This window comes from Apostichopus japonicus, chromosome 4 (genome assembly GCF_037975245.1).
Source record: "Apostichopus japonicus isolate 1M-3 chromosome 4, ASM3797524v1, whole genome shotgun sequence".
NCBI classification, from domain to species: Eukaryota; Metazoa; Echinodermata; class Holothuroidea; order Aspidochirotida; family Stichopodidae; genus Apostichopus; species Apostichopus japonicus.
This window is the reverse complement of record NC_092564.1, coordinates 3,474,522-3,495,250: the sequence shown is the minus strand read 5'-3', so window position 1 is coordinate 3,495,250 and position 20,729 is coordinate 3,474,522. Positions and strand designations below refer to the sequence as shown.

Below are 20,729 nucleotides of genomic sequence, written 5' to 3'. Positions count from 1 at the left end.
AAGGGTGCACTTAATAGTGGCAATTAGTCGTGGCAATTAGTTAGATAAATAAATAGAGCTCTTGCATTTGCTCTCCTGTGAAAGCAGCTTGCAGTTTCGTTTACTGATGACCCATTTCAAGTGTAAAATAGACGGAAATATAAACCTTCATCTTGTCAGGAGGCAATTACACTATAGTGTGAAATCATAGACGATACGTCCTATATACTTATTCATGGGTTATATAGGAAATCAGAACAACCTTTGAAGAAAGAGAGAAATTCCATCATTTATGACCAAAAGGCGACTGGAATAATTGGATACTTACAACGGATCACAAAAGGAGGTAGGCTTAAAGAATTATTTGGATGTATTCTGTTTCTAATATCTTCTAATTAGTTGTATGACTTTCTGTCATACCACTTTACCTAACCTTGCAGCCTTTGCACATGTATATAAAGACGACTTTTATGTATAACGAACTCTCTCATTCCAAAGTCCCAGCACACATAAGATCTTGTGAAACCAAGAACCTCCATCGGTCACAGAGAACACTTCACAACTTCTTCCGCTTAAAACGTATATAAATATTGCCTCTTACTAATGTAGTCATTTCACTGTTGCATGTAATCATCATGTATCGACAACACATAAACTGTGTTCGTTTCCCTTTAAAAGTGTGTCCGTGTCTGAACATAACTAGTTAAGGCCTATTGTGCTTAAAATTAATCTTCTTTGGACAATGATTAAAGCGTTGCTACGGCTTTTTTCTTTCTAACTGTAGACCTCGTGCGTAATGAAAACGTCGGCAGCAATAAGTTATTTTTAACAAGTAATTGAGTATGTACATGTTACTGAAGATTAATTATTGAAAAGACATACATTTGCAGCAAAAGAAGTGAAAGGTTACTACAATGGAGCGCTAGTGCTCTCATCCCTCCTCATCTTCGAACACTAAATGTTATCAATAAGATGATTTGGAAATCATCATTTCCATGTCTTGATAGCATTCTCGGTCACCGTTTCAATGAATATAATAACTTCGGAATAAATTTATCAAACTGGAAGCTATTATTTTACACGTACTTATATTGATTTACCGCAAGATATGTACCAAATTCGACTATAGAAACCAGCATTACATGCAAGATTATTGGGTGGAAATTAGTTTAATAGATTTCAAACGGATTCTCAGAATGGAACTTCAATAATCATTATAGGTCGCAGTTTTACTGAACGAGTTATTGATATTACTTGCAGTATTGTTAAGAGGGCCATGTACGCTGCACATGCAAATATGATGGCCGGCCCTTATGTAAAGTCATGCATAAATGAAGAGCCACAAACTTATTTCCATTTTTTAAGGAAAGTTATATCGTTAGTTAATGGTTTTCATAATTATGAAGCCAAACAAAAGATAAACGATGGAGAGAAAACAAATCTGTTTAGAAACCATATTGTATGCCACCTTCCAAACCGCACTATATTAAACATTGTTCTACAAGTCGTTGAAGTTTTAGGTTATTGCCCTGGTACAGTTTTCCTTAGTAGGGAACGATTGTGGGTGCAGCCACATCGAACAATTCAAAACTATGGTCTCAACACGTAAGAAAGAAATGTATAACCCCCTTCCCCACACTCCCTTCCCCTGCCCAACCATATCCTTTCACACCAGCTATCCTCCTTATACCATGTCCGTGTATACTTGCATGTTGTATGCCTGTCTTCCTCACCAACCCCCCCCCCCTCCCCAACCACTTTATTACCTCTATTAATAATTAACTCTCGTTGTCAGAACCCTCTGCAAAGTTTATCCCCTCCCTCCTTCCTTTCCTCTAATTCCTTTCCGTTTCGATTAATTGTTCAATGATTCAAGCCTTAAACAAGATCCTACCAGGATCATCCTACCAGGAAACATCAGGCCATTTGTGTATATAAAATAGTAAAGCAGCATTCATTGGGTTCTATTAATTCGTTAAAGCTTTAAGTTAGTATTTTGCTTTTATGCTACGAATCATTATTTCAGAATAATTATTAGTAAGCTACAATTTCATCGCATTTGGTTACATCAGTTCACTATGAAAAATGTCAATTCGTCATGCAGGTTCAATGTACAGTATTTGAGTTAAAAATGACCTCGATACAACTGTAAGTTTATTGTCTCTAACCGAAAGTTCATCGAGGATTGTTTAATAAATTAATTGTTAAAGTTGTCGTAATCATTAAATAGACAACTATATGAATGTGATAATTATAAATATATAGCACTTAATATGCTGCGTGGCCACTTTTGATGTTATAAACAGAACCTAATAATAGGTTAAGATTAAGACTGACTAAGTCGATATTAGTATTCAATTGAACTTTATTGAATGAGTAGCATGATTAGAAGACTGCATTTACACATTTGAAAAAGATAATCATATAAGTCATTTTTAGTTTATGCTTTCTTATCATAGTCACATCTATTGGTGACAATAACTCATCTAAGCAATTATAATATCAAATATTATAAAGCAGGGGGAGCATACTGGACTTTCCAGGACTTCCATTATCATAAAAAAGTACTGACCAAAAGATATCAAGTACTGATTGACAGGTTTGTCGATATAGAGTTGACACGAATGGTCAGGAAATGTGATATAGGTGCCGTAATTTTCACACCGTCATGATGTGAGCCAAATTTCGCTTTGCCTATAATGCCGAATTTAATAATAATCATAACTCCAAACCAAAGATTGTTTACTCGAAAAAAAAACTATAATGCATTATAGAATTCGATGTGACGCATAGGAATGACTTGTATTATACAAATATTTGGATCATAGCCAAGTGCAATCACTTTTAACTTTCCTGCAGTAGCACTGATATAAATTTACTTTCGATATACTTCAGGAAGGTTATGTTGATACTATAGAAATATGATCAAAGTTCACTGATCGTGAATAACATCACAAATAAAGGAGGCATTTGAGGCTAGGATGAAAAAAGATTAAAACGTTTATGTTGTTTAATGCGTATACGAATCGAATCATTCAGTCCACGTTCGATTCTAAGGGCTTGTTAATATTTGGCAGTTGTGGCAATCAAACCATGGTATATCACTTATTGCACTTTACCAGCAAAGGTATAGAAAGTGGGAAATAGGATAAAGCAAATGAATAGTTCATATTTATATATATAATTTTTTATCTTTTATGATATGAATACTCATGTCTGCTGCGTGGTATACGGAACATGAGTAATTTTTATCCTTCTCTTCTTGTTTTTGTGAAGCTTAAGATGCGTCTTTTGGTGTTCTTAGCGATTTCGTTACTAATTTCAGCAGCAGCAGCTTTCTCAGGATACAAGGAAGGTAATTAAAACGATATAGTTGATTCATTAATGAGCAAATCAAATATGTATCATTTCAATTATAAGGCAAAGCTATTGACCCATATACGACCATGATGAGTTCTATATCGGTTAACGATTTGCAGATTTTGTGGACATTGCAAGTTTATTGGGTATTAATTATTTTTAGAAATGTCACTATTTTATATTGTGTATGAATAACATTTGCTTCTGACATTGTAAGTGTTGTTACTGTTGGTATTTCATCGTCTCTGTGATCACCGTTTATGTAATGGTTATACTTTGTAGCCGCCAATGAATTTGTACATTTTACACATTACAAGGTACTTTCTCTCAGGATATTGTACTTGACATGTTCAAAGTTAAAGCGTAGTAATTATATCAGTAGATTGTGTCTTTAGATGTTCAATATGTTTTGGTACATTGTCGATATTTTGGTAGGGTATCGAATACATATAGTGCGTAATTCTGACACAATTTTAAGTCTGAAAATCTATGTAGTTCTCGTTCGATCCACCCCAAAAGATGGATTCTGATATGTATTTGTATATTGTATTTTAGATGCCCCTGCTAACAGGAACTCGCGAAGAAGCCATCATTGGCTAATCAAAGCCGCAAGCAGACCTAAGTCAGTCTCTTAGATTTATATTTAACGTCCATGACTATGAATTGTCAATTGTCGACAACTCTTGTAACTGGACGACATACATTAATCTTGAAGTGACTCGAACTCGGGACCTTTTGATTGAAAGGTACCGGCGTTAACTGAGCTAACACTCCTGATAATAACGTTTATACGAGGGAGGGAAAACTGGCGGGATTTTGAAGGGATTGCTCGGATATTACTTAATATAACGGTCCTTTCCTTTTATTTATCAGTACGATTTATACCGTAACCATTTGTTTACTGTATTTCATCAGTTTAATATCATTGAACATGTTGTTTTTCTCACTAGATGATCTCAACATATGTCATTATACATACGAGGGAAGCAACATTATGGTGAATTGTTCATATCGGAACTTGCAGGAATGTCCCTCCTTCCTGCCTAATATATCCAATATGACTTCATTGTAAGTATCCATTGCAAGATATTCACTTGTTTAATTCATCTTCTTTGTACTTCATCGTGGGTAAAACAGTTTCAGCTATCTTTATCATGAAAAGACCCAAAAGAACAATTTGTTTGTACTAATTGTTACTTAATGTTAATCAATTAACTTTGGTTAACGGAATATCCTTGGCGTGAAACTTGATACAAGTTGACCAAGTATTTAGGTCATTTTATTACGTACATCGGTTGGCCAAGTTAACCTTGAACTCCTTTGATCATGTGACTTCTGATGTATTCTACTCTTTTGCGAAGGTGACTTTTTTGACCGGCTTATATGTTTACGTGCCGCACAATGTTAGAACGATGGTATAACGCGCGAAGTGATGATAGCTCGTTCAAAATGGGAATGGGAAAGTTGTAGTTTTGTGACTCGTTTCCCTTTTGCGTCCGGGTCTAGCCTATAATTTGTAAACTACCCAATACTCATGGCTCGAACATTAAGTACTGTTCATGTCCTGTAACACATGTTTCTCATGTTAGGAACACAAAGTAGTACTTACTGATGCACGGTTATGGGACATGAACAGTAGTTGATGTACCAACCATTCAGTGCGAGTTCTTTGATACGCGACATATACACTGGACTTATTGTAGATACTGATTGTTTGTATAAAAAGGTCATTTGTTTTCAATTTAAATTTGGATAACAAGTTTTCACGTTTACGAAAATAGAAGGCTAAAGATCGTAACCATATCATATATGGAAACATAATTTGTGGTAACATTTTTATTCTGCCAAGTCCTTAGGTAATTTCTATTCATCTTGTTACCATGTAGTTTTAATAAAGATATAAATTGAAATGTTTTATAATTATTCATTTACGTTCCTTCCATCATTTTCCGTGCAGGGACCTTTCCCACAATAACATAAGTAGTATTCCTAGCCTCTTATTCTTCGGAAAGAATCGGCTCAGAACACTGTAAGTATATCGCTGAATTGCTTCTGTATTTAATATTCCATCGGATCATTAAAAGTTTCATAATAAGATTAAATTAGAGAGAGAGTTTTATCTGGTTTGAAGAATACAAATTAGGTAGATCGGAGTACGTGATTTCAACATTTGATATTCAGCTTAAAAATCCATAAATTTATATATATATATATATATATATATATATATATATATATATATATATATATATATGGTAATTAGCATTAGTGTAAATGCAATATAATGTAGACCTTTATGGCGTAGTCTATATAGCTTCAGGAGTGGATCTAATAGATTTAAATCGTTTAGTTTTAATATAGATATAGATAAATTGTTTTCATACTTACACTTTCCCGGTAATTTTTATCATTAACTATGTAGAGACCTTTCCCACAATGAAATAACGTGTCTTCCATGCGACTTGGTCTTCAATAAACCTCAGCTCACAACGTTGTAAGTACATTGTAATGAGAATTGTTTTGATTTGTTTGATTGGCCGTTAGGTTTCTTGACGCCATATTTAGAGAGCAGTTACGTTACGTATATAAAATAATAATAATAATCTTTTATAAAATAATAATAATAATCTTTTATTATTAATATAACACTAGAGTTCTTTTTTATGGCCTATAAGTGTACACGCAGGAAAGTCCAGCTACCACAAGAAGAAATATAATAAAAATGGTCAAATAAAAGATACCGTCAGTTTCACAGTCCCAGTAGGATGTCTTCACGTTGTTTTATAAAAGAATATTCCCCTTTAGATAACCAACTGGAATCTTCACATTTCAACATATATTTAGGTGTAGTACGAAATACCTTTTCGCACCAAGATCATTCCACAGAAATAGATTCACCTTTGTGTCATATAATTGGTGGTTTAGCTATACACAGAACCATACCAGTAACATTCTAAAAATTTGCATCAAAATTAGGTAAAGATTAAGCACTATGTTATGATAAAATGTATGTTGCTGTTTATTTTGTTCACTTTTAAATCCCTTTCTAGTTGAGTTATTGTATCCCAAAGAACACAATTTTTGGAAAGAATAGTAAAGTATATTTTATCATAAAAAACGACCGTGACGACCATCGTCCTCTCGTCTCATCATCTGTGTCCAAGAAGGATTACCCTCTTCTCCATGTGCACCCGAACCGAATTGTACAGTTGCTTATAATAGCGTTTTCGACTTGAATATATTGCGCATTTATATGCATCTGTGTTATAACATGATAACACGTGTTATGCTAGGGGCACATTTTATTGCGGCCTGTGTTAATATATAAAAATATAAAAAATATAAAAAATATAAAAAATATAAAAAATATAAAATATAAAAATATTTTATATTATATAAAAATATAAAAAAATATATAAAAAAAAATTATAAAAAAAAAAATATATATATATATAAGACGATTTACTGTATTGTATCTTTAACATATCTAGCTCTCGCATGCTCCCAAAACATAACACGTGTTAGTGTGTTATAACACCCTGGCATATAAATGCATAATATGCTACACGTTAAGAACAAATATAAGCTCACACCTTTTCGGCTTGGGTGCCTTGTCACACATTCAGTGCCTTACTTTGTCGTTAAACGTAGGCCTATCACAATCTGTACATTCCATTATCTCACGTTGATAATTGTAGAAAGGGCTTTACTTTAACTACTAGATAATTTAATCGAGCGAAATAAGTTTTCAATGTTGCTCCTTTGAATCTTTTGGACAGAATGTTCAGCTTCAACAAGAACCTGTTGTTATTAAATACATTGAGTCATGTATTGCCAAACTTAACACTTCTGTAAGTACACTTTTAATTTAACGACGTTTCATTTTATATCCATTACTTACTAAGACTGATTTGTTGTTGGAATAATTCCGCCCAATTAACTATGCTGCCGATTTTACCTAAAGTTATAGGTTGAGTAAGTAACGAACTCGAAATTTGCATACATTTAGATCCTTGTGTGTTTGTTTATGTTGACGTTTACTTACATTTATGAGCAAAACAATATGGTGGATTCGGATAAATACAAGTTGGTCATCCACAATGAATACCCAGTTTTGTATTTTAATGGAAAGTAACGATATCTGTCTTACATTTCAGGGGTCTTTCCAAAACTGGATTGACATCAATCAACCCAGCCTCTTTTGGAAGTTTGAAGGTTGTTCGTTACCTGTGAGTATACAGTACTAATAAACAAATCGTATTTCGTTAAATGAATCTTTCCGAATGTATCATACTCATAACAGCTTCAAAAGTCGTAGTTAAATGCGACAAAATGTGACACTTTCTAATATTTAAACTATTAAAATTTGATTTAATACGATTCACGTTATTCAATGTATTCTTTTTAAATTTACGTCACCTTTTGAGCTTACCTTGAGAGCTTAATTCATTTTCTCGTTCAGATTGCTCTCCCAAAATAACATTACTGAGCTTCAACCAGACTTATTCAGCAACTTGCAAATAGACTACGCCCTGTAAGTATCAAGTAATGTAGCATAACACCGTGTGAACGTTCTGAGTAACAGAGAATACATGAATTACTGACAACAGCCACTTTAAAACAAGGATATGTATTATTTGTTTGTTTACATATCACGTATATGTTCTATAAACTAACGATATATCTCCGTCTGGACAAAAATATTGAATATCATGCCAAGTTAACGGATAGCAGATATGAAACAAATGACTAAACATCTTAAAATTCCGAGTGAAATACGACTTGAAATAAATATACGGTCAATTGTGATAAATCTATTCGTACCAGTCTTGTAGAGAGCAAACTATAGAATATTAATGCAGTTCACATTTATTCGGTGTATTTCATATTCAAAATCTCACTTTATATTCAATAGAATACCATTATGCAAGCGTTATCACAGATTCCAATACCTGCCAAATGATACAATGCGAATCAAGGTGAAAATGCTCATTGAAACAAACTTCAAGTTTAGAAAATAACATTTTTCAATTAGCCATGTGATGTTTTAAATTTTAAATTGCAATCAGTCTACTTAGACGGTACCGCAATGTAATGTACGTCTTCTTCAAACATGAAACTTAGACACAGTTTACATATTTTGAATACGCCTCTCAATGTTTCATTTATTCTTTTTGCAGGGATTTATCGCGAAACAATATCAGCAACATTCATCAGCAATCATTTGGAAATGGATCTCTTCAACACAAATTAAAGATATTACTTCTACAGAGAAATAACCTCACTGTTATTTATAATAACACGTTTGATTATCTTCAGAATCTTAGATACTTGTGAGTCAGGCATATTCTCCTCTGCATCAATCTTATGTGTATATTGTAGGCTTATAAACATCCAAAAAGTAGGTATGATAACAATTTCATGAGCGTTTTTAAGGAAGTGTAAATAATGTTCCCAAAGTGAAAATATAACCGTTACGCTAAGCAGGACTGTACTCCAAAGTCAGTAGTGCGCTGCAACTTTTCAACGTAAATGATATTACACGTCATTCTGTAAATGTTCAGGGACTTAAATATTAAAAGTTACTTTCACTAACCAACTAACTAATGAGCTATGATTATATAATTCACAGATGTTTGTTCAACAATCGCATAAGTACTCTACAGAACTTCGCTTTTGTTGGATTGAAGAATATCAGCATGTAAGGAATTTTACCAAAATAACATTTATTCTTCTGTCGATCTTGATATTGTTTACTTGACATCGTAAACTTTAACTCTCTTGCCTTTTTTCTCGTTTTAGTACTCTGTTTGTTCCGTTCTTTAATTCGCTTGTCCTTACATTATTTAGCTTTTCTTTCCTTATTAATAGGGTTACAGGCCTACCCTCATTGCGCACGGAAGGCTTAATTCCATGAAAACGTTTGCATCTATGAAGTTGTTGAAATATTAATCACTAATGCAAAGATTTTCTTGTCTCGGTAATGGAGTTAAGCCACACCTTGTGTTGAGTTCGCCACAACATATCGGTTCCATACATGTAAGAACGTGTTTGTTAAATATCTGTGACACCATTTAACAACGTGCTCCCAGAACTATTTATCATAAAGCAAATTTTGCATAGATATGCTGTTGGGACATTTCCATCTTAAGTACGTTCAGTTTTTTAAATAATAAATGTCGATATGGAATATATCTTTCGAACGACATTTAAATATAAATGTGGATCGAAAGTTCAGCCCGGCAAATGTATTCATATTATTTCTGAATTGTGCTTTCGCAGATTCCTTTTTGGCAACAATCTTACTCATCTGAATGGTTCACCGTTTCCAAAATCTGCTAGAGAATTGTAAGTCGTAATTGTGTTGGAGGATAGCTACAGTAATAATTCTAGCCTTGATATGTGTTCACAAAACTTAGCTTGGAGATAATTTTGCCTTCACGATTTGCAATATGTCTGGAATATCCCTTTAAAGCACTCCCTACGGACACATAGGTAATTTGCCCCATATTCACTACATTTGTTGGATGTGATAATTTAATTCAAAATATGTTGCTGTTACTTGTCACTTAGTCTCTGAATAGTCTCTGAAAATAGACATTGTGAAAAAAAAAAGGTTATCATTTTGAAAACTTTCTACAACTCCTGCGAGCTTACTTTAGCTTTATGTGGTTGATCTGAATTATATGTATGAAATGTGTATATTGATTTTCATTTCAGATATCTCCATGACAACAAGATAAAGAATTTAAGCGGCACAATATTTGACGGTTTATTGCAAGCAGAAATGTAAATGCAAGCTTTCTTATTGTTAAATTCTTAAGTTTATTTCATTAGCCCATATGTAACATTTGTTTCGTTTAATTTGTTCGTTATATGTTGTCAATTAGGATACGCACATAATGTTTGCTATTTTAAACCCACTCATATTGGTTAGTTCATTCATCTAGCAATACATATTAAACATTGTAAAACCATTACTCAAAGGCAAATATATATAGAAAAGAAACTCATTAAGAGAAAAAAAAACTGGATGAAAATTATAAAGAAGTTTGCCAGAGCAAAGAATGTGCTCGCAAAGGGTTTTAAATCAGATAAGAATACAAACCTTTCAACAATATAAAATCTGTATTGTATCAATCGGCGGACTGGGGGATATGAAATGAAATTTACTGACGGTAAAATAACCAATTCGAAAAGGAAAACATCCCCTCTACCTTGCCTTCCCTTCTATCGCGTATTAGTTGTGATATATCTTTACTGATTGTTGCATAACTAATAATTTAAACTAAACGTATTGTTACCATAGTTTTTATTTATTTCACTTCCACAGTGTTCTCAATTGCGAATTCTTAGACACTCTTCCTCTAATAGATAACAAGAAAATACACATGTAAGTTTATCTCCCTCTATTACCCCCCCCCCCACCCCCTCTCCCAGCACCGCTCCATAGTGGATAGGATTTTCGACAGTGGTCATGCGCCTGTGTCGATTTGCGCGTGCCTGTATATATTGGAATGTCAGTTGACAGGTGAAGCCTGGATTGTGCTTCCCGCAGATTCTAAAAGAATATATGTGAGAGGATTCGAGCAACCACTTGGTCAGTGTGTAAGTAATATATTGAAATGGTAAGTTCGTATAAGAGCTACGGAAGGCAAACATAGTACGAAGGGTTATACTATCGTTGATTGCATCATTAGTATATATACCATATAGTTTGGAGATGCATATCATTGACTATGGTCATTCTCGGTCACAGCCTATACGTTGAGAACTCTTTTGAATGAAATCCAGGTTTGGTTGTGATTTGTGAACACGTGTTAAGTGTATGCTAGTGTACCAAGAGGTTAGGGCTTTTTTATTTTATGTTTTAATGAGGTGGGCGCATGACTGAATGATGGATATCAGCCTACAATTGTGTACAGCTTTGAATTCCTGCCAACTAACAATGCTCAAATTGTGGACACTGCATGACGATGTAATAAATATTTGATATTAATTTATAGAGCATGGTTATTTCCTTTGTTTACTCCATCTAGCATATGTTCCAATGAGCTTCTTCCAACCATTAAACTGGATGCATCGGACCTCCGTTCATATAATACTCCGAAAGAGATAGACATACTCGATATTTTGAAAAAGGAAGGTTTCAATTGCAGCAACAGTAGTTGTACAACATGCAGTAAAGGATTCTATGCCGACGGTAAACAAGGATGCCAGCAATGTCCAGAAGGTAATAGGCTATACGTAACAGGTTATAGGTATACAGGGATGCCAGAACTTGTCAAGCAAGTAATAGGTTGTATGTTATAGGTTAAAGGTAAACAGGGATGCCAGAATTGTCAAGCAGGTAATAGGTAGCAGGTTAAAGGTAAACAGGGATGCCAGAATTGTCAAGCAAGTAATAGCCTTATATAGGTAAACAGGGATGCCAGAATTGTCAAGCAGGTAATAGGTTATAGGTAATAGGTTAAAGGTATACAGGGTTGCCAGAACTTGTCAAGCAGGTAATAGGTTATAGGTAGCAGGTTAAAGGTAAACAGGGATGCCAGCATTGTCCAGCAAGTAATAGGTTATATAGGTAAACAAGGATGCCAGAAATGTCCAGCAGGTAATAGGCTATACGTAACAGGTTATAGGTATGCAGGGATGCCAGAATTGTCAAGCAGGTAATAGGTTATAGGTAGTAGGTTAAAGGTAAACAGGGATGCCAGAATTGTCCAGCAAGTAATAGGTTATATATACAGGTAAACAGGGATGCCAGAAATGTCCAGCAGGTAAAAGGTTACATCCACTTTAAATAGGCCAACTATCAAATATTCACAGCACTATTTGATTACGCTTGAACTTTTATAAGATAAAGTATGTTGTTACAAAGTCACACATGGGCTCACATTAAATGATGATAAGTAGGATTGCCTATCTTTAAACACGCACGCCCTCTATCAAGGGAAAGATAGACGATGGCATCAAACATTTCTCTTCGATAATGAATTGGTAAAACCTGTAATTTTGTCTGCTCTTTTGAGAATTGTACACCTATCAGAATATAACTGCTACACTTATAATCGTATTGTGAATTGAGTCTCACTATTGAGGTATAGAGATATGGGGCCGCATCATTTTATAATTGGCGCACATTGTTGCACGTGTAACTCGGTGGTGGTTCACAAAGCCGAGAACGCTTATGTAGAATGACAGAGTCAGGAAGAAATGGAAGTTCCACACGTGATATATATATATCATAATGCATGCAGATTCGTACATTATTTCAAACTTAGAAGATATATGTTGGTTTTATATTAATTGTTATTACTCAAAGTGTCATACAGTATAAACGTGTACAATTCAACGGCAAGTAGAAATTTAATGCAAATTTCATAAACTATGCTCCTTTTGACATGTCAAAAACAACATTTCTCCCTGAACTATATTTTGCTCGATGAGAACACATTAATAGTTATCAACGGAATATGAAAAATATTTGCAAATGCCCGCGAAGATTCTCTAAATTGTATAAACATTTGAAATGGGTTAGTCAAAGTTACAGAAAAAAAGCTTTATCCAAAGGAAATACGTTTTGCGAACATGTGTAACATGAAAGCTAATTAAAGATGGATAAAAAACCCATATGTGTTTTAATGTTTTTGCATTGCGGGGTATCTTAAACATATATTTTAACAATTTAGGCAATTGCGATCAGTGGTTTGAATTTCATTCTATATGTTTCAAGCTATCAGCTAGTATTGGCCCCAACTTTCGGCCAGCTAAAAATTGTTATCAGGTATGAAAAATTCTTCACTGGTGATTCTAAATGTTCAAATGATTTCAAGACATTGCGATTAACTTAAAATAGACAGTTCGATATCCCACTTAGGAGAAATAATTTGGAGGGTTGGCAGCGAACGCTTGTTGAAGTTGTGGTAGGCTATATATTGTGACTATTCTTTGACTTTGTGGCATATTTGATTACCTTAACGGACAAAAGTATCAGTGAAGTACAATTATGATCTTTTCTTTGAAATTAAACTCATTTGCGTGCGTAATATCTGATAACTTCACATTTCTTTTATTATAGGTGGCTTTTATCAGGATGACTTTGGAGTATCGGCTCGAAATCCCGGTGAAATTGCTTGCAAAGTATGTAACAGCGGTACATGGGTGAGCAATGGTGCAGGAGTATCTAGTGATCAGTGTGAAGTATGTCCAGAGGGTACCGACAAAAGCCGCCCAGCCAGTTACAGGGCTTGCTTTTGTAAAGTTAACCATACAAGAACACATCGATTTGGGAAATGCTTTCCTTGTGACAACAACATATATAATTGCTCCCATGATGTGAAACTTCCTCTACCTGGCTATTTCTGGAGTTGGGAATTTGCCAACGCTAGCAGGAGTAACTACAGACATTTCGTGATCAATATGAAGAAGCTGGATCATTCGTTCAAGGGGACAAGCAATAGTTATGATGGGATAATACCGAAAGCTTTTCCTTGTCTGAGAAAGAGAAGTTGCATCAACGACGGCTTTCAGAATGTAACGACCAGATGTGAAAAAGGGTATAAAGGCTGGTTATGCGCTAAATGTCAGAATAATTACTATGGTGCGCTCAATCTCTGCGTACCTTGCCCGAAGAAAATCATGTTAATTGCTATGACCAGTGTATTTGTGTTCCTTTGTGTTTCTCTGCTCTTGCTGTTGTCATGGCAATTTGAAAAGGAACGAAAGAACACAACCAAAAAGCGTTCTGTGGTAAATGTGTTGATATCTAGGACTAAAATCCTGTTAGGATTCTATCAAATCGTTGGAAAGTTACTAGAATCATTACATGACGTCAGCTGGGCCGACCCACTCGTACCCTTGGGAACTGTGATATCTTTGATGGAACTGAATATAATACGTGACGTTTCAGGCGCCAGGTGCTTATTCGAAAATCTGGAATTAAACCCTGAAGGTCGATTCGTTATTGGTATAATTATGCCAATTTTCATCATTTGCTCCGCATCTCTTATCTATCAAGCTAAGCGAGCTTACCTGAAGTATAACTATCTTCCTTCTGAAACCCAATTGGTATCTACCAAACTGAGGAAGTTAAAGGACCGTCTTCTTACGTATGTAACTGTACTCTTCTTTTGCATGTATCCGGGTATATCCACCGTTATTTTCAACATGTATCCAAGTGCATGCCAGGAATTTCCATTGCATGACAATGCCACAGAGAATGAAACTAGACGTCTTCTACGATCTGACTATGGGATTGACTGTAAAACATCAGCGTTTCATTCGTACAATATAGCAGCGTATTGTTTTACACTGTTATACGTCATCGCATTTCCAGCAACACTTTTTTGTTTCTTGTGGAAACATTGTTCGCGTTGGTCTACTCAACGTCGACTAACTGATGATAACAATTCTACAGAAGCAGAAGAATCAGGTACTGAAGAGGACATGCCGCTTGTTGTTGATTACAGTGATGTCCCACCTGCTTTTCCGACTTGGCTCAATTTTCTTTGTGAAAACTACAAAAGTCAATTCTGGTATTGGGAAATCCTAGAGCTGATACGGAAGTGTTCACAGACCATTTTGTTGACTATTTACGGATGGGACTATCGAATTGTTCCGCTGACCATCTGTGTGTCCGTTTTGTTCCTAACCCTGCATGCTAGGTACATGCCAATGAAGTGTCCCTATGATCAGCGACTACAGGTAAAGCAATAATGTTCCATTTGTGACGTCATGTAGTATCCATTGTAAGCAATAAAGTTAGGTATATATAGTCTGACTGAAACCATTTCTTACACTAAAGGCTGGCAGTGTAAGTAGAAACATGATGAACCAGACCGAGACAAATGTTATTCGTTTAATATTTTGAATCATTTGACTATTCCCAACTGATCGTACAATGGCGCGTTATTATACGTCTAAATAGTAAAAGTCTGGTTGGTCAGGAAAACCCTAAAAGAGCGCGTATATCACACTATACGTAGCCTATGCCTAAGAATGAATGCTAAGCCCTGATATTGTTAGTTTCTCTCCACATAGCGAAGTTACGAAGCGCGGATTTACTTGTTTTACGTATTTACCTCAATAACAACGTTGTTGAAGTTCCGGATACTATGTTAACGTTCTCGATATCTGCGTACATAATCCATAGAACTGGACATGCAGTCCACCATATAACATTCGGCAGCGATGTGGTATAGCCTATGCCTGATGAATATTATAGTAGATTCATCGTACTGTGTAGTTACCCTTAAAAGAAATGATGGGCTAGAAAACCAAACTACCGATCCACTCTCAATCCCATTCCACTTGCATATAGAGAATGTTACTATGTGATCATAGTCAGATGTGTATGACCATTCCATTTCAAAGGGAACAGATAGGATTCAACAATCATACATAATGTTAGTTACAAACAAAACCACTGTACGAGTCTGACCCGCTGTGTCTCCCGAACAAATTGACAGCTGTTACGTGTACGACACGATATATATAACAATATGGCCGCCTGTATACATAATGTCTATTGCAACGCAGTGGCCAACCAGTACATTCAATTACTATGGTACATTTGCATAACTTCTGGAATGTCATTGTGGAATTCCTGGTAAGGTTTTAAACGATTAAAGGGAGTGAATTTTATGTATTTGCAACGACCGGGAAGTTCTATAGCAAACGCATATCATCCCAGATGAAGTTTTGATAACATTTTTCTTTCAGACCTCTTTTCACTGAGGAAATTGTTTTAAAATATGTAGAAAGTTACAGACATATTCATAGTATTTGCTCATGATCACCCCAAGACTCGTACAATGCTATATGATTTGTTATACTGTCTATAGATTTGATTTTCCAGTCGTTCCTAATGTCGAAAGTGAGCTAGTTACAGGCTTAATGTTGTCAGCTAAACACAGAGTCAATTCAAAGTATTGTTTATATCGTGTCATTGTCTGACCATAGAGTATCTAGATTGTCAAAGCTTCAGCATTACCTTGAAGAATAACCATACCTCGCTGCAAGCGACAATTACCAGCTCTTTGAATCACACGAGGTGTATCTGTTCCCTTCGGGAATGGTGATGCACACCTGACGATGATCCATAGTCACAGTCCCGATGCAAGGGGACTGGGGTTGAGAGCGGATCAGTCGTTTGGTAGTTTGGTTTTCGTGCCCAGGTTCTTTCCTGGGTGACTTTTTCTTAAAAAGTATCACACGAGGTGTATATGTAATTAAGAAACTCACAAGTTGCCATTTCTCTAACACGTTCCACACCCTTATTGGAATAATGACTGATAAATCAACCCTTTGATTATCTGTATTTTAACCATGTGTTGCTACTATATTCATCTTGATAAGACTAGCTGCACATGCGTCTTAGGTTGTTATCATGTCCCTGTGGTGAAATTAAAAGTTTCCGCTTGTAATGAATCGAAACTGGCTCTTCATGCTGAGAAGTTGTACTCGATTTAAAAACAAGGAACAGCAAAAATCAAATGTTTTATCCACTTCTCAACAACAACAAAAATAAAATCATAGCTGCCGAGGGTTTAATGACCGTCCACATCTTAATAATGATGTGTCCCTCGCCGATGGGTCCCGCATAGCGAGTTTAGCCTCCAAACGCGCGTCCTTGGTTACTTAAAGCAAGAAATGTTCAATCATTAATGTGGCAAACCGAAGGAGCAAGAGATACTGTTTTCCTTGTGATATTACCGGTAAGTTTGTAGGACTGAATTACACACAGACGGTAAGTCTCGATGCACCTTATCAGGTACCCTATACACTCTGGATCCTCTTAAGCCCTTCTCCCACAATTCCCTCCTTGACAGTTCCGTTTAAATCCTCTGTCACTATATTACAGCCAGAGATCGTGTGGAGTGTTAACTGGAGTGTAAGTTAAGAAGTGTTAGCTCAGTGGTTAACGCCGGTGCCTTTCAATCATAAGATCCCCAGTTCGAGTCACTCCAAGATTAAAGTATGTCGTCCAGTTACAGAGTTGTTGACAATTGACAATTCATAATCATGGACGTTTAATATGAATCTAAGAGACTGACTTCGGTCAGCTTGCGGCTTTGATATAAGCCAATGAGGCTTCTTCGCGAGTTCCTGCTGGCAGGAGGATCTAAACTACATACATTGTCTAGCTGGCTACGCACGCTCCCCATCAACATCACGGGACCTCTCTGTGTGTAATATTTGTATTTGATAGACCAATTGATGGGATATAATAGGGAAACCAGTCAGATTTAATGATTTGATGAGAGCGGCACGTAGCGAAGGAAACAGTGGGCTTGGCTGAAAAAGCCCAACCTCCTCACGAACACAACACCAACTAATCTACATAATGACCTCTTTATTGTTTTCTTTCTTCAGCTCTTCTCTCTTGCAGTGATTTTCACCAATGTTGTGATAATGTCAATCAAGACAGATGTTCGGAAAAAGCATAACCAAGGCGGCATTTTAATCATATTAAATATTGCCGTCTTACTCCTGATCGTTGGCAAGTATATGCTGAGTACTCTATACTGCAGAATATCCATCAAATAAATTTCACATTTTTCGTTTTAGAACATTTATGTACCACCTGTCATGGTTTGCTTGTTGTAACATTTTTATATTTGACTGATCGTAACATGGAAAGTCATGAAGTTATGACGACACACAAAGACTCTGAAGGCCAGAACATTGGACTGCAAGTCACGTGACTTTAAGAACCATATTAACATGTTGAGTTGATTATTATAGCATACGGCATAGCTTCCTCATAGGCATTATAGGCTCATCACTTATCAGAGTGATAAAACATTAATGCACTCTCGATTTAATTGGGGTCACAGGCATAGACGTAGGAGGCGGGGGCTGGGGGCCTACAGCCCCCCCCCCCCCAGCCAAATATTTTTGTGAAAATTCCAGCAATATTCTGATAATTTTTTTGGGCACCTACTGAAAGAAAATAAATTAAAATGATGTAGCTAAAGGAAATCAATAGTTTAACAAAAATCTCCTTGGACATTAAAATAACTGAGTTCTAAGCTTGCCCGACTTATTCGCCATTACTCATGTAAAAGCCTATATGATACGTACATTAGCATGTCGAACGCGCGCGGAGCGCGCTAACAATTTTGATTATGTTTTGCGGGCAAGTCGTTACAGCCCCTCCCCCCCCCCCCCGAATCAATTTGGGCTCATACGCCTATGGCCACATGGTCGTAACTGCCTTGTATCACGAATATTAGAAGACACGAATATTATTACAAATTTATCGATATGAAATTATTTAAATCTACAGTGAGGCCTATATGTATAATTCATCTATAGATAATATCATATCATATCATATTTATCATATCGTTCCCAGGTGAATTGGTGTTCCGAACCATTGTCAATATCAAGAAGAGATTTCCCAAGAAAGTAACTCTGTTCTTCTCTGCGGGCTGGTATTATCTCTTTCATCGACGATATAGGCGGCGTGGTGAAAATATTGTGTGAATCCTGAACATGCATGAAACGGTTAAAGAGGTTGGACCAGTACATGAGACATGCAGAAAGGTAAACCGTGGATATCATTGTAATACGGGGGGGGGGGGGGGGGAATTCACTTTTGATTGAAGATGGTCATTCTGTTAAAGATTTGTTTTCAAACTCAGTAACCCTTCTTGTAAATATTATGATCAGATTATGTGCTACATATTATGAGTCTTATATCTGAAGATTAATCAGAGTAATTACGGTAGTATAATAGTGATATTTTTTAACATTTGTATTTTTCTTTGGGTAAGGGTGGGTGAGTGGGGGAAGGGAGTCATTTCAGTTTCATATCTTTAACTTTTAATAATAAACTTTTACGTTGGATGATTTACTGTTTGGTGTCATTGACACGAGATGTTATTGACATATGTAAATATTTTAGTTTTGAACATTCCTTGATTGTTAAACAATATTTGATTTGAAATCTTACAAATCCGATCCAAATGAGGGCGTTATTTTAAAGTGAGTAATGTAACTGAACACAGACCATATGTAAGTTAATGGGATAAGTTTACCTCTATGAGGCCACATAGAGTAATGTAACTTAACACAGACCATCTGTGTATAAATGTTATAAGTATACTCCTATGAGGCCATATAGAGTCATGTAACTGAACACAGACCATCTGTATGTAAATGTTATAAGTATACTCCTATGAAGCCACATAGAGTAATGTAACTGAACACAGACCATCTGTATGTTAATGTTAAAAGTATACTCCTATGAGGCCACATAGAGTAATGTAACTGAACACAGACCATCTGTATGTAAATGTTATAAGTATACTCCTATGAAGCCACATAGAGTAATGTAACTGAACACAGACCATCTGTATGTTAATGTTAAAAGTATACTCCTATGAGGCCATATAGAGTCATGTAACTGAGCACAGACCATATGTATGTAAATGTTATAAGTATACTCCTATGAGGCCACATAGAGTCATGTAACTGAACACAGACCATATGTATGTAAATGTTATATGTGTACCCCTATGAGGCCACATAGAGTAATGTAACTGAACACAGACCATCTGCATGTAAATGTTGATCAGGTTCTGTTAACACCAGATATGGATCCCAACAGAGGAATTCCGATCAAGTCTTATGTTAACCCATTTTGATTCAGATCAAACTGAGTCCGAGCAGACGTCCTACAATTTCAGCATAGAGTTCATGATGTATTAAGATTAGTGGTAAATGCACTATGGATGTCACAGCATGCCATGTATTAGGGAGAAGTAGTAGTCTACACAAGCAGACCCTGTTTCTTTCCATCCGGATCAGATCCAAATCCAGTCTTAATAGACCCCTTATATGTAAGGTCAGGTGGATATTATTGTTTAATACTTATTACCAGACATATGAATATGGTTATTATTATGAAATGTATGTATATTTTACTGAATGTCCAAGAACTGTATGTATGTCATTGTGATATGGTGTAAACGTCTATGTTATTTGACAGAGTATGAACATTTGTATATCAATGTTAATTTCGACATAACGTCTGCTAATGTCAAGACAGTTATTAATGATCTCAAAATAAACTGAACTTGTATATTCATGTGTTAATGTTTTTTATGCTCAATGTTAGCTAGGCAAGAATGGTGACTACCTATTGCATCACTCAAACTAGCCATCTAAGCAACCCCATTACCTCTATGTCAATGTGTGGATAGTTCCTTGTAAGAAAACAAGTTTTTGAATTAATAGCATACACATATCTCCATCCCTCTGCCTCCCTCACCCCCCCCCACCCCCATCTGGTCCTCCTTGGTGTTCCACTTGAGTACTTCTAAAGTTTTTATTGAATCCTGATCTACATAAAAAAAACTTTCAGTGACTACAAAAAGGAAGCA

At 35.7% G+C, this 20,729-nt stretch overlaps 1 protein-coding gene across 2 annotated transcripts; it reads left to right on the top strand.

The window, feature by feature from the left end:
* Positions 1–93: 93 nt before the first annotated feature.
* On the top strand, positions 94–20,542 carry LOC139966165 (uncharacterized). 2 transcript variants are annotated; one of them, XM_071968916.1, is made up of 18 exons: positions 94–325; positions 3,256–3,334; positions 4,290–4,407; positions 5,297–5,368; positions 5,762–5,833; positions 7,119–7,190; positions 7,497–7,568; positions 7,802–7,873; positions 8,520–8,672; positions 8,972–9,040; positions 9,622–9,687; positions 10,060–10,128; positions 10,673–10,732; positions 11,379–11,542; positions 11,921–11,950; positions 13,418–15,042; positions 17,713–17,839; positions 18,698–20,542. In XM_071968916.1, the coding sequence occupies exons 2-18, from the start codon at positions 3,262–3,264 to the stop codon at positions 18,826–18,828; spliced, it is 3,045 nt and encodes a 1,014-aa protein (XP_071825017.1). In that variant the 5' UTR covers positions 94–325; positions 3,256–3,261; the 3' UTR covers positions 18,829–20,542. The 2 variants fall into 2 exon arrangements, with proteins under 2 accessions (XP_071825017.1, XP_071825016.1); XM_071968915.1 differs by lacking the exon at positions 11,921–11,950 and having other exon boundaries at positions 11,379–11,572.
* The last annotated feature ends 187 nt before the right edge of the window (positions 20,543–20,729 follow it).

What these genes read in the sequence shown, in the direction of transcription:
- LOC139966165 (XM_071968916.1), top strand. Translation starts at nt 3,262, where the DNA reads ATGCGTCTTTTGGTGTTCTTAGCGATTTCGTTACTAATTTCAGCAGCA. An exon ending in ATATCCAATATGACTTCATT is followed by an intron (nt 4,408 to 5,296) that starts GTAAGTATCCAT and finishes TTTTCCGTGCAG; the next exon opens with GGACCTTTCCCACAATAACA. An exon ending in CGTCTTACTCCTGATCGTTG is followed by an intron (nt 17,840 to 18,697) that starts GCAAGTATATGC and finishes TATCGTTCCCAG; the next exon opens with GTGAATTGGTGTTCCGAACC.